Below are 24,213 nucleotides of genomic sequence, written 5' to 3' on the forward strand. Positions count from 1 at the left end.
TTACAGATTCTGCTGAGGCATCTGCCATGAACCCCATGGCCATTTTTAAAAGGGGAATGGAATCTCTTATGGCTTCCCTCGGGAACTTACTCCTGATCTGAGACTCAAGATAATCCAAGCACCTAGACATGGATCCAGCTACAGAAGTAGCTGCTATATTAGCTTCAATGGTGGCCGCTGAAGCTTCCCATGCCTTCTTCAGAAGACAATCTGCTTTCCTGTCCATAGGGTCTCGAAGACTGGAAGAGTCCTCAAAAGGTATGGATGTCTTCCTAGCCACCTTTGCTACAGGAAGATCAATCATGGGAATATCTTCCCCTGCCTTGATGTCCTCGGGTTCAAAAGGAAGATCTTCAAGTAACGGGGGATCACCAGCTTCCTCTCAGTCTCCTCCCATTCCTCCATGATCATGGCTCTGGCATGTTGGTTAACAGGGAAGACTCTGTTTCTTTGGGATCCGAGTCCCCTAAACATATCGTCCTGGATGGCATAATCTCTGTGATGGGCGAACCCGAACTGTAAATGCGATTGTATTTTTTCCAGGAGATGCAGATTTGGTGCAGGAATTTGGTGTATTACAAAATAAAAATTTTTTGCATCACCATATTTTGAAGCCTATAGTTTTTTTTTTCATTTTTCTGCCAGCAGAGTCATGTAAGCGCTTGTTTTTGCGGGATGAGAGAGTTTTTACTTGTACCCTTTTGGTCCATATAATTTTTGATCGCTTTCTATTTTGCTTTTTGTGAGGCAGAATCAAGAAGAAACAGCAATTCAGGAATTTTGTTTTGTAACTTTTTATGTCATTCACCATGCTATAAAAGTGATAAAACAGCTTTATTCTTCCGGTTAGTACGATTACAACAATACCACATTTATATAGATTTTTTTTTAATGTTTTGCCGCTTTTACACCATAAAAATATATTTATTTTTTTTTTTTTAAACACAAATTCTATTGCAGTTTTCAGAATCATTACAATATGTCTAACATTTGAACAAGAATAAATTCACCTTACGAATTAAAATAATTTTATAATGTATAAAAAATTGTTTTTGCATTGCTGAATTCTGAGAGCTACTGCTTTTTTAATTTTTTGCTGACTGAGCTGTATGGTGGTTGTTTTTTTGTGGGATACGATTATGGTTTTAGCTATAACGTTTTTATTTACATGTGCTTTTTTATCACGTTTTATTTCCCTTTTTTGTCAGCTATATGATGAAAAGACCTAGTGTTTGTTGTTGTTTTTTTTTACTTTTTTTTACAGCGTTCACAGAGGGGGGGTTAACTAGCATGACCATTTTATAGATCAGGTTGTATCAGGAATCGGGAAATACTGAGAGTTGTAGCTTCATGTGATTCAAGTATATTTGAGGCTGATTTGACATTGCAAATAATCACTGTACTAAGCTTGCTACTGCAATCAGTGTCGATGGTTCTGGTGCTGCATTCATGTACAGATTGTGGTTCTGGTGCTGCATTCATGTACCACTTGCAGTTTTGCATTCATGTACTGAAGGTGGTTCTGATCTTAACTGATCAGTTGAGGTGTACATAGCCATGTTGGAATTAAAAGCTTATCAAAAGCTGTAGTTTTATTATGAGGAGGATTTGGTGAGTCTATGCACAGTTTCTGCTTTTAAAAACTCAGTGAAAAGTAGAGAGTACTGTATGTTTACCCTGAGTTAGCAGTAACAGATACAAAGAGGTAAAGCAAGAAACATTATGTTGAGTTTAATCTGTATGTTCACAAGAAATGTATATTTACTGTGGTTTTGAAAAAATAATGTGAATGTGTTATTAACCTTATAGAATTTTAGAAAGTAGTTTAAGTTTTGATTTACCTTCATCAAATTCAAATGAATTTTCTAAGAGCTGAATATTTTTCGATTTTCTTTCAGAAGAGCTGAATGTCTATTACATACAAGGAAAGAAAACATAAAAATATAAAACTGAATAAACATCAGCAAGCTTATTCAGATAATTTTTTCCACGTCAATAGAACCTGTTTTACTCACCCTTACAGGTACATTTTTGGTTGTTGCATTAAAAATATTTTGGGATTCCTTTCAGCTTTAGACACATTTCATTTTTCCTTACAGTCAGCATATGCTCCGAATATGGCCACAAATATTCATGGCCAAAAGTGTTGGCACCCTTGAAATTGTTCCAGAAAATGAAGTATTTATCCAAGATAAATATTGCAATTAAACATGTTTTGTCATACATGTTTAATTCCTTTGTGAGTATTGGAAAACCCCACACAAAAAAAAAAAAACAACACTTAAAGGTAAATTGGACAAAATTTCACATGAAACTCCAAAAATGGTTCAGACAAAATTGTTGGTGTCCTGAATATAATATTTGGACACATCCTTTGGAATAAATAACTGCAATCAATCACTTTCTATAACCATCAACAAGCTTCTTACACTTCTCAACTGGAATTTTGGACTGTTCTGCAAACTGCTTCAAGGTCTCTCAAATTTGAAGGCGCCTTCTCCCAGCAGCAATTTTATAGGTCTCTCCACAGGTGATCAATGGGATTTAGATCCGGGCTCATTGCTGGCCACTTCAGAATTCTCCACCAGTTTTGTTTCTATCTATTTCGGAGTGCTTCTTGAAGTATGATTGGGGTAATTGTCTTGCAGGAAGACCAATGACCTAGGATGCAAACCAAGCTTTCTGAGACTAGAAACTACATTGCAACACAAAATCCTTTGGTAACCTTCAGATTTCATGATAAAGTGCACCCAGTCAAAACACCTAGTGCCCCAAAACATCTTTGAACTCCAACATATTGACTGTAGGTACTGTCAATACTGACTATATTGACTGTAGGTACGGATATTTTCTTGGTAGGCCTCATTCCATTTTCAGTAAACAATAGAATGATGTGCTATACTAAAAAGTTCTATCTGGGTCTCATCTGTCCACAAGATATTTTCCCAGAAGGATTTTGACTTACTCACGTACATTTTGGCAAACTGCAGTCTAGATTTTTTTTATGTCTCCTATTCAGGAGTGGGGTCCTTCTGGGTCTCCTGCCATGGTGTATCATTAATACAAATGTGGACAGATACACTAAAGGCCGCTTTACACGCTACGACATCGCTCAAGCAATCTCGTTGGGGTCACGGAATTTGTGATGCACGTCCAGCCGCTTTAGCGATGTCGTTGCGTGTGACACCTATGAGCGATTTTGAATTGTCGCAAAAACGTCCAAAAATCGCTAATCGGTGACATGCCCCCCTATTCTCAATTATTGTTGCTGCTGCAGGTACAATGTAGTTAGTCGTTCCTGTGGCAGCACACATCGCTACGTGTGACACCGCAGGAATGAGGAACCTCACTTTACCTGCGGCCGCCGGCAATGAGGAAGGAAGGAGGTGAGCGGGATGTTACGTTCCGCTCATCTACGCCCCTCCGATTCTATTGGGCGGCCGCTTAGTGATGTCGCTGTGACACCGCACGAACCACCCCTTAGAAAGGAGGCGATTTGCCGGTCACAGCGATGTCGCTGGGCAGGTAAGTAGTGTGACGGGTCCGGGCGATGTTGTGCGCCACGGGCAGCAATTTGCCCGTGTTGCACAACCGATGGGGCCGGGTACGCACGCTAGCGATATCGGTAACGATATTGCACCGTGTAAAGCGGCCTTAACACTGATGCACCCTGAGCCTGCAGTACAGCTTGAATTTCTTTGGGGCTGCTTAGCCACCATCAGGACTACCCAGCATTGCAACCTATCATGAATTTTTCTCTCTTCCACATCCAGGGACATTAGCTACAGTGTCATCGGTTGTAAACTTCTTGATTATGTTGCGCACCATAGACAAAGAAACATCAAGATCTCTGAAGATGGACTTGTAATCTTGAGATAGCAGACATTTTTCATATATTTTGGTTTTCAAGTCCTCAGACAGTTCTTTTTTCCACTTTTAGTTCTTCACGCTTAAGGCCGCTTTACACGCTGCGATATCTGTACCGATATCGCTAGCGTGCGTTCCCGCCATCGGATGTGCGACATTGGCAGATTGCTGCACGTGTCGCACAGCATTGGCCGGACCCGTCACACATACTTACCTTCCCTGTGACGTCGCTGTGACCGGCGAACTGCCTCCTTTCTAAGGGGGCGGTCCGTGCGGCGTAACAGCGACGTCACAGCGATGTCACTGAGCGGCCGCCCAATAGAAGCGGAGGGGCGGAGATGAGCGGGACGTAACATCCCGCCCACCACCTTCCTTCCGCATTGGGGCCGACAGCAGGTAAGGAGAGGTTCCTCGTTCCTGCGGCGTAACACGGAGCGATGTGTGCTGCCGCAGGAGCGACAAACTACTTCGTACCTGCAGCTCCAACGATATTCGAGAATGGACCCCCATGTCACCGATGAGCGATTTTGCACGTTTTTGCGACGATGCAAAATCGCTCATAGGTGTCACACACAACGACATCGCTAATGCGGCCGGATGTGCGTCACAAATTCCGTCACCCCAACGACTTCGCATTAGAGATGTCGTAGCGTGTAAAGCCAGCTTTAGTCTGGCACACACAGACAAAATGCAAAGATTGAGTCAGCTTCTCCCTTTTATCTGGTTTCAGGTGTGATTTTCATATTGCCCACACCTGTTACCACAAGTGAGTTTGAATGAGCATCACATGCTTAAAATAAAGTTGTTTACCCACAATAATGGAAAAGTTGCCAACAATTTAGTCCAGCCCATGTTTGGGGTTGTGTAAAATGAAGTTCAATTTGCCTTTTTTGTTTTGTCTTTTTGTGTTGTTCCAATACACACAAAGGAAATAAACATGCTTATGACAAAACATATGCAATTGCAATAATTTTATGGGAGAAATGCTTCATTTTCTGGAATAATATCAAGGGGGTTAACGCTTTTGGCCATGATTATTATCAAATGCTCCCGTTCGACGGACAGAGTCTGATATATATTTTTCAGTCTACATACGTAGCTAAAAACATCTAAACAAAAAATGTGCATTTTCACAATATTTTATATCAGGTGATATAGGTGGGAAAATAAATGTGTCCATTTTTCAAGTTTTTCACAACTAAGATACATTTTAAAATCTGTTCCCCTTTCAGCAATAATTATTTTCTGAGAGTAAAACATTGTTACATTGTCTGATCATTGCAATATCCTTACAGAAATTATCAAAATAAGCTCAATAGTTTACCAAATAGCTTTGCAAGGCTACGTGCCCATGATCAGTGTTTCCAGCATCTTGGAAGCAGCGAGTTTTTGCTGCGTCCAAAACGCTGCGTTGTTCAGTACAAGCAACTCTGTCTTTTTAGATAGTGTATGTAAACTGCTTGTTTCAACTGTATAACAGCATATAATAATAATAATAATTTTAATAATTTTATTCATTTATATAGCGCTATTAATTCCATAGCGCTTTACATACATTGGCAATACTGTCCCCATTGGGGCTCACAATCTAGAGTCCCTATCTGTATGTTTTTGGAGTGTGGGAGGAAACCGGAGAACCCGGAGGAAACCCACGCAAACACGGGGAGAACATACAAACTCTTTGCAGATGGTGTCCTTGGTGGGATTTGAACCCAGGACCCCAGCGCTGCAAGACTGCAGTGCTAACCACTGAGCCACCGTGCCGCCCGTGCACCATGGTATTAGTCTAGGTTCATCTACCGAAAACAAAAGTTTCAACAAAGCTTCATGCGAAAAGAACGTTGAATGCTTTTTTTTTTATATATATATTAATTAAGGTGAGCCTCTAGTAATACCATAGTGAATATATTCAATTAAGCAGTTTGGTCCAGATATATTTGGACAGTGACACAAGATTTGACGCTTTACCAAAACATATTCAAGATACAGTTAAATAATATTATTATTATTATAATCATTGATTATAATCAATGAGGGACTTAAGTGCAGACTCAAGTTTCATTTGAAAATATTCACATCCTAACTGGAGTAAGGTTTTAGGAATTACAGCTCTTTAATATGTCGCTGCTAGATTTTCAAGGGACCAAAAGTAATCGGACAATAATCTCAAAAGCTCTTTAATGGGCTGCATGGGATATTCCTTTGTCATCAATAAAGCAGTTAGAAGGTCTGTAATTTACATTTTTAACCTGTTTCTGTGAACCCACAACAAAACTGTGTCAAAAGAGCTCTCAATAGAAAAGACAGACCACCATGGAGTACGGCTTGGAAGCCCAACTGATCTAATAGTATGTGCGTCACCTAATAGGCTGCGGACTTGTGACTGTGCATCTACATGTGTGAACAGCGCTCTATGCAAGCCATCAATGTGCAGTTTTATCATCCAGCAATCGCCCCCTCCATGTTTTGGAAGTGTGTGTGTAATTTGCTCCTCCTGCACCTGTGATATCTCCACTTAGTGGGGGTTTGACTGCATCGTGCTAGAGTATTAGTTTGTGGCCTGGGCGATTGTTGTAAGTAAATACTTAATTTTTGGAGGATATTTATTCTTCTTTATGTTGCTATATATACACACACATTATAATTATATATATGAGATAGAGAGAGAGAGAGAGAGAGAGAGAGAGAGAGAGAGATAGATAGATAGATAGATAGATAGATAGATAGATAGATAGATAGATAGAGTAGCCAAATCAACAGTTTGTTACATTCTGAAAAAAAGGAGCGCACTGGCTGGTGAGCTAAGGAGCTCATAAAGGCCTTGACATGCACAGAAGACATCAGTGGTAGATAACTGCAGAATTGTTTCCTGGGTGAAGAAAAACCCCTTCACAACATCCACTCAAGTGAAGAGCATTCTCCAGGAAGTAGGTGTTTCAGTATCTAAGTCTTCCATAAAGAGACTTCATGAGAGCAAATACAGAGGGTTCACCACAATGTGCAAATCATTTATCCACCTTAAAAATATAAAAGGCCAGATTAGACTTTGCCAAAAAAACATACAAAAGGCTGCCCAGTTCTGGAAAAGATGAAACTAGGATTAAACCTGTACCAGAATGAAGGGAAGAAGGCATGGAGAAGGTTTGCAACGGTTCATGATCCAAAGCATATCACATCCTCTGTAAAACATGGTGGAGGCAGCGTGATGGCCGGGCATGCATGGCTTCCAATGGCCCTGAGTCACCAGTGTTTATTGATGATGTGACTGAAGACAGAAGCAGCCGAATGAATCCTGAAGTGTTAAGGGTGATACTTTCTACTCAGTCAACCAAATGTAGCAAGGTTGATTAGACAGTGCTTCACAGTACAGATAATAAACTAAAACATTATGCAAAAGTCACAATTAAAAAAAAGGAATATATTTTATATTGAAAGACATATAAAGATATTATAGTAGTAAACAAACAAAAAAACAACAAACAACAGGGAAACCCATACCTTTTCAGCCTGACAACCATCAAATCCTTCAGCACATCGCATCCAAGCTTTACTGAGGGACTGGGGCATTAAGTTAGACTTTGCTGCAGATTTTTTGCCACCATGACCTAATTCATCTGGAAAAACGTCATGTATCTTAGCTGATGTCCGTTTCCCCTATAAGATGAAAATTAGATTTTCAGTTTAGTTTCTCAGTACCAGAAAGTAAATATTAACGACTGGAAACATCCCATTGGGGATCCTGGTCCAGCAGAGGAACCATGTGAGTAGATAACCTCTTTTAGGGTACCGTTTACATGGCGATTTTTGACCTTTCAGAGTGAAAAAAATTGGAGTGAAATCCGCAATAGACATGACTGCAGGTAAGCTGCAAATGTTATAATTTGCATTACAAACACATCTCCAAAATAAATTTAAATACTCCTGATTTTTTGCAGAAAGTACATAATATTTCTAAAAATCTCATACACAGAGCTTCTACTGTAAAAGGACGTGTTTTCCAGAAAAATCTGCTACGCTTCTGATCCTGAAAACATACCCTAAGGGTATGTTCACACATTGATTTTTTTGCAGCTTTTTTTCTGCAGCAAAACCTTCTTTCTCAGAAGTAAAAAAAGCTGCTTCCAAAAAGCAGGTTTTACTGCGTTTATTTATTTGCTATGTTTTTGGGTGTGTCATTTGTCTACAGTATATGTTTAAATATAACTAGTTTCATTTGCCACAAAAGCAGCATAAAAAACAGTTGCGTTTTTTGCATTCATTGCCTTCAATGGTGAAAAAATGCTGAAAAAAACGCTGAAATAATTGACATGCTGCTTCTTTAAAAATCACAGCAGTTTTCCATTTCAGTCAGGAAAAAAAAGCAAGTGTGTGTCTCTCCATGGGATTTCTAGAATTTCTCATCAGTTTTGCTGGTGCTGTAAAAAGCAGCTTTTAATTTACATAAAACTCATGAAAAATAACATGCAAAATAAAGGCAGCAAAAAAGCAACATGTGTATGTACCCTGAAAGGAAATCTGTCACCAGGTTTTTGTCACCTAAACTGAAAGCAGCAAAATGCAGGGGCTGAAATGCTTATATCAATGTGTCAATCGCTTGGCTGCCACACAAGCTACAGCAAGTGACACATTGATGAAATCAGGGTCTAGGACCCTAAATCATGCTGCTCTCAGATTGGGTAACAAAAACCTGGTGGCAGATTCTCTTTAGAAGAACTGAATGGTCTTCACAATGCCCAATTATTTAAGTCAAGTTTTATTCTAAAAAAAATTTTCTCTTTTAGATTTTTTTTTTTTCTAATTAGCCGATACTTATCCTGGAGTGATCAATTCTCAGCAATCATCTCATTATCATCACAGGCAAATTAACAGGTAAGGCTACTTTCACACTTGCGTTGAACGGTATCCGTTGCATTGCGTTGTGTAACGGATGCAACGGATGTGTTGCATATAGTGACACAACGGATGCAACGGATGCTGCAAAACAACGCAATTCGTTTTGATTTTTTTTTTTTTTTTTTCCCGGTTTTACCAGCGGCAGACTATAGTGAACGATCAGCTGATCGTTCCCTGCAGCCGGCCGCTGGGTGATCAGCTGATTGCTCCCAGTAGCCGGCCGCCGGGTGATCAGCTGATCGCTCCCGGCCGCTGGGTGATCAGCTGATTGCTCCCAGTAGCCGGCCGCCGGGTGATCAGCTGATCGCTCCCGCCCGCCGGGTGATCAGCTGATCGCTCCCGGCCGCCGGGTGATCAGCTGATCGCTCCCGGCCGCCGGGTGATCAGCTGATCGCTCCCGGCCGCCGGGTGATCAGCTGATCGCTCCCTGCAGCCGGCCGCCGGGTGATCAGCTGATCGCTCCCTGCAGCCGGCCGCCGGGTGATCAGCTGATCGCTCCCTGCAGCCGGCCGCCGGGTGATCAGCTGATCGCTCCCTGCAGCCGGCCGCCGGGTGATCAGCTGATCGCTGTCACTTGCCGGCGCCCGGGCATGCCGGCGGGCGGGCGCTCAGCTGAGCGCTGTGACTTGCCGGCGGCCGGGCATGCTGGTGGCCGGTCATTCAGCTGAGCGCTTTCGCTTGCCGACGGCCGGGCGCTCAGCTGAACGTTCGGCCACCGCGAGCCAAAATAAAGTTTGATTTAAAAAAAAAAAAAAAAAAAAAAAGAAAAGAGCATGCGCAGTGAAATCCAGAGGATTCCGCTGCTCAAAATAACGTTACATGCTGCGTTCCTCCCGCTGGGCGGAAGCAACGGAGCGTCGCCCAGCGGAAGCAACGCAGCTCCTTTTGGTACAATCCGTCAACCATACAAGTCTATGGGAAACAGCGGAATCCGTTAACGGATTCCGCTGTTTCCCAAAAGGGCGGATTGTAACGGAAGGAAAATAACGCAAGTGTGAAAGTACCCTAAAAGGTAACATCTATATTCATTACATCTTACTTTCTTCCTCCCCCAGCACAATGAGCTCCGCACACATCACTGAACATGTAAACAAAACTCTCTCATAGAAGTCAATGGGTCATCGCTAGTGACTGTAAAAGTCCGGATCCGTGCGGTTTCAAATATACCTGGGTGCTGGGCTCAGGATTCCGCATGTTTGAGCCGGATCCGCCACTTGAGAAATAAACAAAAAATAAATAAAAGGGAAAATAAAGAAAACAAGAATCATACTTACCAAGGCTCCATCACTTCCTTTGCCGCTCATCATTGCTCATTGCGCATATGCACTTCTTTCGCTGTTTTCCCCGCCCACTGGCTATCTCGGTATCTGTTACATAGTTACATAGTTACTTAGGTTGAAAAAAGACCTAGGTCCATCTAGTTCAACCTTCCTCCACCAGTTCTACATTTAGTCACTAAGTCATTTATAACCAACAATGTTTTGTGTACTGAGGAAATCATCCAGCCCTTTTTTAAAAGCTGTTATAGTATCTGCCATTACTACCTCTTGTGGTAGTGTATTCCACAGTCTGACTGCTCTAACTGTAAAGAACCCTTTCCTATTTAGGTGTCGGAATCGCTTTTCTTCCACTCGCAGTGAGTGCCCCCTGGTCCTTAGTATTGTTTTTGGAAGAAATAAGTCATGTGCCAGTCCTTTATATTGACCACACATGTATTTATACATATAAATGAGATCTCCTCTGAGACGTCTTTTTTCTAAGCTAAACATATCTAACTTTTTCAATCTGCCATCATATGGGAGGCCTTCCATTCCTTGTAATAGTCTAGTTGCCCGCCTTTGAACTGACTCTAACTTCTGAATGTCCTTTTTAAAATGTGGAGCCCAAAACTGGATCCCGTATTCCAGATGTGGCCTTACAAGTGATTTATAGATGGGTAACAATACGTTGGGATCACGGGATCTAATCTCTCTTTTTATACACCCTAGAATCTTGTTTGCTTTAGCAGCTGCTGCCTGACATTGAGTGCTGCTGCTCAGCTTATTTGTAATGAGAATACCCAAGTCCTTCTCCTGTTCTGTAGTCCCGAGTTTACTTCCATTTAATGTATACGCAGCTATAGGATTACTCCGTCCTAGGTGCATTACTTTACATTTATCAACATTAAATCTCATTTGCCAAGTATCTGCCCATTCTGACATCTTATCCAGATCTTTTTGTAAGATTGTACTATCCAGGTCAGTTTTTAATATCCTACATAGTTTGGTGTCATCGGCAAAGACTGACACTGTACTATCAATCCCATCCACAAGGTCATTAATATAGAGAGTAAAAAGAATTGGTCCTAGCACAGATCCCTGCGGCACCCCACTGCTGACTATAGCCCATTTAGAGAATGTAGCATTTATGACTACTCTTTGTTTCCTATCTTTTAGCCAATTCCTTACCCAGTTGCATATTGTGTCCCCTAGTCCTTGCTTCTGGAGCTTTAGTATAAGGCTATTATGTGGTACAGTATCAAATGCCTTTGCAAAGTCCAAATAAATCACATCAGCTGCATTACCAATATCCAGGTTTGCACTTACCCCCTCATAGAACCCCAACAGGTTGGTTAGACACGACTTATCTTTCATGAATCCATGCTGTTTGTCAGTTATCATATTATTTTCTGCAATATATTTTTGCATGTCATCCCTTAAAATGCCCTCAAAAACTTTGCATACTACTGATGTCAGGCTTACTGGACGGTAGTTGCCTGGATCTACCCTCTTACCTTTCTTAAATATCGGTACCACATCAGCAATCCTCCAATCCTGAGGCACCAACCCTGTTACAAGTGAGTCTAAAAAGATGAGATACAGCGGTCTGTCGATTACGGAGCTCAATTCCCTCAATATTCGTGGATGAATGCCATCTGGCCCTGGGGATTTGTCAATGTTTAATTTACTCAGACGTAGGCGTACTTCATCTTGTGTTAAATTAATTATATCGGGTGGTGGACTTTGATTTTTCACTTGTTGAATGATCCCTGGTACAGTCAGTTCCTTGGTGAATACAGATGAGAAATGCCTATTTAATATCTCAGTTTTTTGTTTGTCCTCTATAACTAACTTGTTATTATATTTTAAGGGTCCGATACTATCCTTTGTTTTCCTTTTGGCATTAATGTATTTATAAAAGATTTTGGGATTTATTTTAATGTCATTGGCGATTTTTGTTTCAGTAGCTAGTTTTGCTTGTTTGATTTCTTTTTTGCATTGCCTATTGATATCTTTATACTCCTGCAATGCTATTTCTGTATTCTCAGCCTTTAAGATGTTAAACGCCCTTTGTTTTTGTTTTATTATACTTTGTACAGTCTTATTTATCCATAGTGGTTTCTTTTTATTCCTGGACATTTTATTACCACTGGGTATAAGTTTTTTACAGGACTCTAGCAGTATATCCTTAAACTTACCCCATTTATGTTCGGTATCCCCAGTTACCATGACTCTGTCCCAATCTACACATTTAAGCTCTTCCCTTAATTTGTTGAAATCAGCTTTCCTAAAATTCCAGGTTTTAGCATTCCCCCTTTGAAATGTTCTATTGAATATTATGTCGAAGCTTAACATATTATGATCGCTGGTGCCCAAGTGCTCCCGGACCTGTAGATTTGAAATTGTATCCGGTCTATTTGACAGGACCAGATCTAGCAAATTATCTCCCCTGGTCGGTTCATCTACCATCTGAGAGAGGAAATGGTCCTGAATGGTAGATAAGAACTTACAGCTTTTAGCAGAACCAGAAGATTCTATGTCCCACTGAATCTCTGGATAGTTAAAATCCCCCATAATAAGAACCCGATTATTATTATTAGCTGCCTTTTCAATTTGTTCCAGCATTTCACCCTCTATTTGTTCAGGTATGTTAGGAGGCTTATAGCAAACTCCAATTAGCATTTTTCCATTATTCCCCTCCCCATGTACATTTACCCATACTGACTCTACATTGTTGCTGTTCCCCTCAATGTCATCATACAACACAGGTTTTAGGTTAGATTTGATAAATATACACACCCCACCACCTTTTTGGCCTTTCCTGTCCTTCCTAAATGTACTATAACCCTGTATGTTTGTCACCCAGTCATGGCTTTCATCCAGCCAGGTTTCCGTAATGCCCACCACATCATAATCCATGGTTGACATAAGAGTCTCCAATTCATTCATTTTGTTTGCAAGACTTCTTGCATTTGCCAGTAGACATTTAATCCTATTAACACCTTTATTACTCCTAGCCTCCCTACGTTCCTTGCATGTCCCATCCCCCCCTAATCCTTCATTGACCCCTACCGTCTCCCTGTCTCTATCTGCTCTATCTATCCCCTTATTTGCTCCACTACCCTCCCTCCCCCCCGATCCTAGTTTAAAAGCTCCTCCATCCGTCTGACCATTTTCTCCCCCAGCACAGCTGCACCTTCCCCATTGAGGTGCAGCCCGTCCCTACCGTAGAGCCTGTAGCCGACTGAGAAGTCGGCCCAGTTCTCCATGAACCCGAACCCTTCCTTCCTGCACCAATTTCTAAGCCACATATTTATCTCCCTAAGCTCCCGCTGTCTTTCTAGTGACGCTCGTGGCACCGGTAGTATTTCTGAAAACACCACCTTGGAGGTCCTGGACTTCAGCTTCTCTCCTAGTTCCCTGTAATCATTTTTAAGGACCTTCCACCTGCCTCTAACTTTGTCATTAGTACCAATGTGCACCATGACCGCTGGGTTTTCCCCAGCCCCACCCAGCAATCTGTCTATCCGATCCACAATATGCCGAACCCGAGCACCCGGCAGACAACACACTGTTCGGCATTCACGGTCTCGGCGACAGATGACCCTGTCTGTCCGCCTAATTATAGAGTCCCCTACCACCAACATCTGTCTGGGCTTTGCTGCACTCCTATTTCCCTCCTTCCTACAGCAGTTGTTTTCCTGGTTGCTAGGAGCAACGTCCTGCTGTAGTGACCCTAGTCCAGGCCCTTCATTCCTAATATCAGCCAAACAGGCATATTTACTAGGTTGTGCCAGGTCAGGACTAGGCTCCCTGACACTTTTCCCCCTACCTCTTCTTCTAACTGTTACCCAGCTACCTACCTCTGGGTCCTGATCTTCCCCACCTCCACCCTCCTCCATATCACTGGCCCCAGCCAGAGAAAGCTCAGTGAGCTCTAAACTCCTCTCCAGGTTTGCAATGCCCCTTAGTGTTGCAAGCTGCTTATTTAGATCAGTTACCTTGGCTTCCAAACACGCAACATGCTTGCATCGAGTGCAGACATATTCACCCTCGAACGGCTGCTCAAGGCATGCATACATCTGACAAGATACACACCTGGTAGCATTGTCCATGGAGCACCTATCAAATGGGGATCAACAGTAAAGTAGAAAAACAAAGAGAAAATCTGTGATGGGTTGCAGTCAGACGTCCCCCCAGCCTGTGTGAAAGCGTCTGCCTGCAACCAATGACAGGCATTGTCTGCGGGTCAGTATCATGGTTTAAAAATAAAAAAAACAATTGGTGTAGGGTTCCCCCCATATTATGATAAAGCCCGACAGCTGGGGGCTGTGATTCTCAGACTGGGGAGACCCATAGCAAAACTTTCTAAAGGAATTCCAGCAATCAAGTCCACGGAAAAATTTTCTTCATTAAAAATTGTTACTTTTATTTAGTCTGTGAGACAGACTAAGAACTTGTTTGTTCGAAACGCGTCCTCTTGTGGGGCAGATGAATCATAATATGGACTTTTTTAATATGGATTTATAAATAAAAGTAACAATTTTTAATGAAGAAAATTTTTCCGTGGACTTGATTGCTGGAATTCCTTTAGAAAATTTTGCCATGAGTTCTGCTACCTTCCTTTTCCCTGCACAGTCCTGGATGAGCGGTCTCCTATGAGTAATAGGTGAGCTGGACAAAAGCTTTTTTGGTTGTTCTGGGGAGACCCATAGGTCTTAGGCCCCGCCCAGCCTAAAAATAGCAACCTGTAGCTGCCCGAGATAGGCGCATCCATTAGATGTGACAATCTTGGCGATTTACCCATCTCTTCCCGATTACCCTGATGCGGTGGCAGTCCAAGTAATGAGGGATTAATAACAGCACATAACTGTCATCAAGCCCAAAGTAAGCGATGGTAAGGGGTCTATCAGACCCCGCATCACTAATCCTATAAGCAATCAAACACAGAGAAAAATCCTTTATTTGTAATAAAATAAAAAAATACCCTATTTGAGCACTTTATTAACCTCAAAAAACACCCCAGCAGTTCTGACGTAATTCACACAAGGTCCCATGATGGTTCTGACTCTGCCTCATCTGAGCTGGAGGGACCGAAAACATGTCCGATCTCTCCAGACTCCGGGAAACACTGGCAAGAAGGACCCGACTGGCAGCAGTGACGTCCCTCGGTTCCCTGGAGGTCATACCCGGGTTCCTACGGTATGACCTCTAGTGACCTGAAGCACTCTGGCTTAAACTATGGAGCTGTGCCACGCACCCCGCCAGCCCTTTAACACTGACAGTGCCGGCCGGAGGGGGTGATGCGAGGGGGAAAGGGAGGTGAAGTCCCCCCTTGCATGATTATAGTGGACACGAGGAAACATCGCGGGCACAGAGATCTGCTCATCCTGAGCCTTCTGTTTCATGATTCATGAACAAGGATGCTCAGGCTGTGCAGAGGAGGAAACATCACGGGCGCAGAGATCTGCACATCCCCCACTCCCCATGTAGGGGTCTTACCCCCAGGCCCCAGCTTCTATTATAAACAACTCCATGTCCAAGTAGACTTAGAAAATGAATGTTTATTCCTTCTGGAAAACATGGAGCTGCATTTGGAACACGCCCCCCCTTCCCCATCACGGGACAAGTTATGGCATACCTGATAGGAGCCCGTACATTGCAGCATCTACCTTTATATTTAGTGCACGATCTAGACGCACGCATCGCAGGAAGTGAATGCGTGACCTGGAAGCAGCTTTGAAGCTATGACACGGGGCTTCGGTGAGTACACCGCGCGCGCTCCTATTCCTCCTATCCCTTCCACCAATATTTTTAATCGCCGGATTCTGGTCCCTATAGACTTATATGAGTACCGGATTCTGGACCGGAACCAGATGTTTTTAAAAAAAAAAATTTAGCAGGAACCTGCTGGTCCCAGTTATCTGTGAGTCCACTCATCTCTAGTCATCACCAAACACTGCAAAAGTATATCTCTGAACTGTACAGAAAATAAAGGAAAAGAAAAATGAAACACTTCGGAAACTTTATTAGAAGATAACCTGGTTTGGTGTCTGGTTAAAATTATTTAACGAAAAATCGAGATTATGTAAAAATGTCCCAAAATGTATTTTTTTAAGAGATTATTTAAACTCAAATGCTAAATTGTTCACATGTGCATCATTCAGTGGTACAGTTTCAACAAAATAACATTTATAACATTGTGATTGCAGGCACAGCTCCTATAATTGACAGCAGGAAGCCTGCTACAACTTCCAGGATCAGCAATAACAAACCGAACAGGTTAAAGGGGTTGTCTAAAGACATTAATATTGATAACTGCCTTATAGGAAAAGCCATGAATATGATATTGATGGAGGTACAACACCCAGCACAATCACCGATCAGCTTAAATCAGATCCGGCAGCCTCAGGAACTAAGCGATGTACACGGAGGAATTAAACAATATCAAGTGAAAGAGAGGTAGAGCACAGTACTTGACAATAGCCACTAAGCAATTTGTGGTTCTTCCTCAAACATCGCTTAGTTCTGGACGTCGGAATTCTTATCCATCATTCAATACCATCAGGGAGGCATCTGATTGGCTCCAAAATTAATCTACCTAAGGCAGGACAATACAATTTCATTATGAACAATCTTTAGTGTAAATAAGGAGACCTGGGAGTGATTATGTGGCCCCCACAGAGCCCTGCTATAATCATAGAGTCAGTCTGGAATGACATGAAGACACAGCAGGATTTGGTCAAGTCTACATTTACAGAAGATCTGTAGTCAGGTCTCCAAGATGTGTGGAGCAACTTCCATCCCTCAAAAACTGTGAGCAAGTGTACCTAGAAGAATTAATGGTGCTTTGAACACAAAGGGTGGAAGTCACACCAAATATTGATTTGATTTAGATGTCTCTCTTGTTCATTCACTCCATTTGCTTAATGGAAAAACTAATATCACTTCTATTTTTGAAAGTATTCTTACTTTACAGTTTTTTTTCCCCCAAGCCTGTGTACAACTTTTGAACAGTACTGTATATCATTTTGGGGCTCCAAAATGGACAGTTGCTTTGAATATCTTACTAATGATCGATGTGATTACCAAATATACATTATAAATTTTACAGCCGGATATACACAGGATATTTATCTGACATGCATCGAAGATATTTACTATAGGCCCGATATATACAGAAAGTCTCTTTCAGGCATTTGTCACAAATACTTTAAGTCACTGGAAAACATATGAAATAGTACTTTATACATGGACTACATACTAAGATTATAACGGAGTAGACATATGCAGAATAAGAAAGTTCATATGATTTTGGATTCCTAATTGGTAAAAGCTTTGATTAATATTTCATCATGCAAATACAGTATTCCGTTTACTATGGATCCTCTGGATTCCACGCAATCTATAGAAATGGCAATAATTGGAATTTCAGTACTAGTAAGCAAACACTAGAAATTTAGGCTGTGTTATATAACAAGAATTATTGGCTATATTCCAATGACCTCAGCCAAGATAAATCTCTTATGGTCAGCTTCAGGAAATATGTGAAGCACATGTTCTCCATATGGAGTAAAAACAGTAACATCTATCCCAAAATGGTTTGGATTTAGAGATGTTATTAAGATTCACGATGAGCGCACCTTTTAGGTATGCATGCAGTATCCAATAAGAAATAAAACTCAGATCCAAATTAAAAAAAAGTGGCTGTGACATCAGCATCTTGCACCTCGGCTGCAGCCATCTTTATGAGGAAGGCTCACCACATTCTGTGTGTGCACATATCATTTGTCTTGGCTCCTTTTTGGTGTTTTTTTGATATAGTTCTTTGTGGTTTTTCTAACAATATTACTGCCCGCAGTCGTTAAGGGGTTAAAGTTTATGGAGACGTGAAGACGGAGAGGGACTGAGGAGCACTCAGCACAGTAAGGTATCAGGCAGAGTAAGCTGCAGCTTCTAGCAAATTTCACTTCAGTGCTGAATTCACAAACACACAGCTCAGTATAATGTCTCACAATGTCCTCCCTGCATGCTGCTGATGGCTCTGAGTGTGTACATCAGAAAACGAGGAGCAGAAATCTCTGTTTCTGTGTGCTGTATATGGGAGACATCATAGCAGATAATTTCCTACCACGAGGTCAGAGAAAACGGAACATTGGAGATAGAGCCATACAGGTTATGTCTGGAGTCACTCTTGCGTGTGATTTGTGTGAGGATCGCATCACACTGCCTGGACTGGTCAGCAGCTCTCATAACAGGAGCATGTCGGCTGCATAAAAATACATGAAACTATGAAGTGTGACGCCAGTCTATAAGTTATAAGAGCCAGAAACAGTGTTGTTCCTCATCTACACATGACACCTTATTCTAAAACGTCCCTTCAAACTACACATATACTACAATGAATTTGTGGGGTGTAACTACCTGTACTATATGCAGAGAAATTTCAGATTTTTAAAGCTCACAATTTTTACAAAATCTCTTAAACAAAAAAAAAAAAACATATTGACAAAAATTTACCAACAAAGTAATATGTACAATAATGTCAGAGAAACTACCGTACTTTCTGACCACTGGGACATTCTCTCAAAAACAGGGCTTCATCACACAGCACTAGGTATGATAAACATATGATAAAAGATCTTTAGAAACACTAAATGGCCATGTCTGGCCGTACAGGGACATGGTCTTATCGTATCACAGCTCCTGGGCTAAACCTCTCTTTATCTACAGTGTTTTTCGAAAAATAATACCTCCCCCAAAAATATGCCTTAGCAGGGATTTCCAGAGCAAGGCTTAAAACTAAGCCATACCCCGAAAAGAAGAACTAGTCGCGGTTCAATAATGAAGTGTTCATGCAGATAAAAAACTTAATACTGGACACTTCGTTATAGAAAGTGGACACCCCGAAATCACACTCACCAGACGGAGGGCGGATCTGCAGTGGATCGCACACATCAGAACACGGACAGAGATTTCTTCTGGCCGACAGAATCCTGAGACGCAGTGCGGTAGAACGCAAGGACCTGCAGCTGTGGATGGAATGCTTACAAGACCTGCGATGCCTAACTTCCTCCCATCTTTCCCATCAGAAGGAGGCATTCTGTACCACCGCATGTGGTGAATGACGTGTGTGTGTGATCTGATGCGTGTGTCGGGCAGAAGCAGGGGAGAACAGTGCAGCATACCTGCTGGGAGTACCCGCCGGAGATCACAGGGAGGACCTGGGAGCCAAGCAGACGTCCAGGGTCTGCTGAGTAGGAGTCTCCTGGGAAGGGGGGGGGGGGTGATGTCTGCTTTTTGGGGGGTGTAAACTTACCCCCAACCATGTTTCTCCAAGAATAAGACCTACTCCAAATAAGCCCTAGCCGCATTTTGGGAGCAAAAAAAAAGTATAAGACAGTGTCTTACTTTTGGAAAAAACACAGTAACAATTAATTTATAGGTGGAAGCGCACCACACTTTAGCTAATTTTTTGGGCTTTCGTACATGGAGTATTTATATGTATACCTGGTGTATATGATGCACTTATTCCTATATGCCTATTTAAATCTTCTTAAGCACATATTTTATTCACCTGTGCATTGTCACAAAATCTTATTCAGTGTGTATCAGATTTTTTTTATTTATGTTCAAATCAAGAACAACAGGTCGCCAAATATAACCAACAGCATTTATCTTCTTTGGTCATAAACACAGCACATCCTTGTACATTAAAGGGGTTTTCCCACAAAGTTGATTTTATGTTCAATCTATTTTTATTAAAGCATTCACAAAAGCATTTACAACAAATAATTCAAGTATAGCAATAAGAGGCCCAGTGGACATAAAGAAGTTACTGAGGCAATGATGACATTACAGGATTACAAACAGAACGGATCTATCCCAGCAAGTGTGACCTCACAATATTCCCAACATAAAATTATTGGGCAGATCCGTAGGAAGTAAGAGAAGTGATAACTACCAATCATTTGGCTTGGGGGCATCTCCCATATAGAGTACATGTCTTCCAGAGAAGGCAGAAAACTGCCAGAAGTAGAAAGAGGATGGAAGTAGAGGAAGAGGGGGAAAAAAGGTGGAGACACCAGGCGACAAAGGGGGGGGAAAGAAGGGGGAAGAAAAGGGGGGGGGGAATTGAAGCAGGGGCGCCGAGGGGAGGGGGAATGGTGAAACTCCCAGAACCTAAGCGATCCACAGCACCAAACCAAAGCCCTGAGGCCTACTGAAAAATCTTGTTGGGGCAGTCATGGAAAAGGATCCACTCACTCAAGGTCCTACAGAACGTATCGCTACACCCCGCAAAGTCAGCAGAGAGTTCCTCCATTCTATAAATGTCAACCATTTCAGAATATCATTCATTAAAGGGGTTATCCGGCTTAATTTGCTTTTTTTTATTATTTCCCTATTGGGCTACATTGGGGCAGGTAAGTAGATAGAGACCACTTACCTGCCCTGCTGTCAGCCCCTCTCCCCCGGCTCAGAGCGGTCATGTGACCGCTCCTGCCGCGATTTTGCAGCTTCCGGTCATTTCATGTCAACATGGGCAGGGCCATGTTGACATGCAAATGTGGAAACAGCATGTCGCCTCCCTGCTGGGCTGTACAGTGCGAGGAGTCACCGCCCCCTTCCCTGCACCCTCCCACACATTCCCCCGCACCCCGTACTCTGCCCACAACCTCCCCCTGCACTGCTGTGGGGTCCGTGACCTGGGGGAGGGGCCTGGCGGCGGCTGCCGTGGTGTCAGCGCCAGCACCGGGCCCCCTGCTCAGGATCACACATTCAAATATACCGACATCACAGATCACAGATGCCGGTATATTTGAAAGCGCTGATGAGAGGGAGCATTGCGCTGCTTCTCATCACTGCACGCTGTCTGTGCTCTCTTCAGCACAGCGGTGTCGTCACTACTGTGCTGATATGGCCAGAGCAGAGACAGCGCGCGAACATGCAGGAGCGTCGGGGACCGAGGAAGGGTGAGTATGTACTCCCTATGGGATGGGATGGGGTGGGGTGGTTATGTGTGTGTGTGTATGCGGTGCACAGCCCGATGTGTGTGTGTGTGTATGCGTGTGTATATGCGGTGCACAGCCTGGTGTGTGTGTGTGTGTGTGGTGCACAGCCTGATGGATGTGTATGCGGTGCAGAGCCCGATGTGTGTGTATGCGGTGCAGAGCCCGATGTGGTGTGGGGTGCAGGGCCCGATGTGGTGTGGGGTGCAGAGCCCGATGTGGGGCTGTTATTTGCAATGCTGTAGTGTAGTGTGCTGCCCTGTAGTGCCCTGCTGTGTAGTGTCCTGCCCTGTAGTGTTGTGCCCTGCCCTGTAGTGTGCTGTAGTGTCCTGCCCTGTAGTGTCCTGCCCTGTAGTGTCCTGCCCTGTAGTGTCCTGCCCTGTAGTGTCCTGCCCTGTAGTGTCCTGCCCTGTAGTGTCCTGCCCTGCAGTGTCCTGCCCTGCAGTGTCCTGCCCTGCAGTGTCCTGCCCTGCAGTGTCCTGCCCTGCAGTGTCCTGCCCTGCAGTGTCCTGCCCTGCAGTGTCCTGCCCTGCAGTGATAACAGGTCAGATGCTGGGGCAGAATATACTGACAGGGAATGTGTGTGCAGGCAGTGGGCAGAGGGTGAGGCTGGACACTGGGGAGGGGCTGGACACTGAGGCCGGGCGGTGCCAGCTGTGACTGGGAGGTTCAGCACAGGAAATGGTCAGTTTGCTGGAGCTGAATGTAAACAAGAAGCTGCAGAGAATAAAGAGTGAATTCAAGAGGAACAAATGTTAGAAAACAAAAAATAATGTAGGTGTGATTAATATGACAGCACAGATTAGCTTAAACTCAAAAATTTTTGTTATGTCGGACAACCCCTTTAATAGATGAGGATGTGGTGATTTTCCAGTGTCTGGGGATACAAAGTTGATTTTAAAGCTGATTTTACTCAATAGATCTTGAAAAAATAATTTCCACAATTGGATGATTAAAACAAAAAAAATGTTCCCGTGCTGAAATAATCTTATAAATGTGCCCCTGCTGTGTACTGTGTAATGGCTGTGTCTGACTATACAAGGATATGGTCTGATCATACCACAGCTCCTGGACCGGGGAGGAAGTAACAAAAGTATACAGCCATTACAGCACAGGATCATACCTGATTCTTTTTGTGAGGAAAAACATTCCCCTGCCCGTTTTTAAAAAATGTTTACCTCAAAGAAAGATTTGTGATCCCGTGCTGTAATGTCTGTATATTCTTTTGCATCCTCCCTGGCCCAGGAGCTGTGGTATGATCAGACCATGTCCCTGTACGGTCAGACACGGCCATTACACAGTACATAGAGACACTAATAAGATTATCTCAGGGCAGGAACATATATTTTTTTTTAATACACCCAATTGTGGAAATTATTATTATTTCAAGATCTATTCATTAAACTTAACATTCATGGGTCAAACCCCTTTAAGGATTTTGTTGCCTCTATACGCCTTTCTGGCCGAGCTGCAGATCCACTGGAAATATAGGTCTTATGTCGCCTTTTTGACATTAATATGTTATCCATGTGGGCCACATCTCGGTTCTCTTTGCATCTTTAGTCATGGGTCTTTTCCTCTACATATATCACACATTGTAATATTTCTTACATTGGGCACATATTAGCAGTGTGTATGTACAGTATATATTGTATAGCTGACAATCCCCCTCTCTAGAAACACTCAGGAATGGCAGGACTCCGGAGGGGACGCATTACTGTCACCAAGAGTTTCACTACACAATTCCTGTTAGGAGGCTACTGCGGACGGTGTGCACTGCACGGAGCCGGCCACGTCTGACGTGCACAGGGCAGTACACTGAGGTAACCGGTGCTCTACACTGCGCGGAGCCGGCTGTGTCTGACGTGTACGGCGCACAGGGCAATGCACTGAGGTAACCGGCGCTCTACACTGCGCACATGGACACGACGGCGGAAGTAACTACAGAAGCGTTACCTTCCCGTGTGGCATCGCGACCACTGAGTATGACCCTTCCGCCCTCCCGTACTCCTGGCTCACACAACAAGCCGACGGTCTTGATCTCTGGCGCGCATATCTGATATCCACTTCTGATTGGTCACCCACTGCTGGGAAGCGCGCCAATCGGAATGTGGGTATATAACTCGATTTGCGGCTGCGCGAAGTTTGACGTCGTGACGTTACGTGGCGTGACGCTTTGTTCAGTTATTTTCTGCTTGCACACGAGGGGGCAGCACGGCTCTGCTGCTTCTGTCTGTCCTGTGCACACCCGCTGTATGCGGCACCGTCATTCATGTACTGCGGTTTATCTTCATGTATTGAGTGATGCTATACTCTTCAGAGATGGGATATACTAAAAAGAATGATGAAAAGGAATAAATAAAAAGAATGAAGGTGTATATTATGTTTAGGTGTTTTACGCCTACATTATTAGGTGTATATTATGTAGATGTATAAAAGGTTTCTTGGGCAAGTCAGACATGGAATGAACATGAAATATCTGTAGATAATAATAGAATGAACGCATATGGCATATATTCAGGTGTATATTACGTTACCTGAGCATTATAGGTGTGGAATGATCATGAAATATCTGTAGATAATAGGGGAATGAACACATATACCACACGAACAAGTGTATATTTTATTCCCTGAGGTTCTTAGGTGGGGAAAGAACATGAAATATATGTAGATAATTAGGGAATGAACACATATCCCACACAAACAATTATAGTTTATTCCGTGAGCATCTTACACTTGTTTGTGTGGGATATGTGCTCATTCCCCTATTATCTACACATATTCCATGTTCATTCCCCACCTAAGATGCTCAGGGAATAAAATATACACTTGTTTGTGTGGGATGTGTTCATTCCCCTATTATCTACATATATTCCATGTTCATTCCCCACCTAAGAAGCTCAGGGAATAAAATACACACTTGTTCGTGTGTTATATGCGTTCATTCTCCTATTATCTACATATATTTCATGATCATTCCACACCTATAATGCTCAGGTAACATAATATACACCTAGTTATATGTCATATGCGTTCATTTTCCTGTAATCTACAGATAATTCATGATCATTCCACACCTATAATGCTCAGGTAACGTAATATATACCTGGTTATATGGAATATGCATTCATTCTCTTATTATCTACAGATATTTCATGATCATTGCACACCTATAATGCTCAGGT

The 24,213-nt window shown here is 42.7% G+C and overlaps 1 protein-coding gene across 1 annotated transcript in view; it reads right to left on the bottom strand.

Moving 5' to 3' along the window:
* Window positions 1-23,063, bottom strand: part of SPIDR (scaffold protein involved in DNA repair) — a 667,795-nt gene extending 644,732 nt beyond the window's left edge. The window contains exons 1-3 of the mRNA XM_075353290.1: window positions 22,985-23,063; window positions 7,366-7,521; window positions 1,842-1,911 (exon numbers count right to left, since the gene is read on the bottom strand). Coding sequence (XP_075209405.1) covers window positions 1,842-1,911; window positions 7,366-7,521; window positions 22,985-22,999 — 241 coding nt within the window. The 5' untranslated portion in view covers window positions 23,000-23,063. The remainder of the gene's footprint in view (window positions 1-1,841; window positions 1,912-7,365; window positions 7,522-22,984) is intronic.
* Window positions 23,064-24,213: the final 1,150 nt, after the last annotated feature.

The sequence above is a fragment of the Anomaloglossus baeobatrachus genome, chromosome 6 (assembly GCF_048569485.1).
Source record: "Anomaloglossus baeobatrachus isolate aAnoBae1 chromosome 6, aAnoBae1.hap1, whole genome shotgun sequence".
In the NCBI taxonomy this organism is placed as follows: Eukaryota; Metazoa; Chordata; class Amphibia; order Anura; family Aromobatidae; genus Anomaloglossus; species Anomaloglossus baeobatrachus.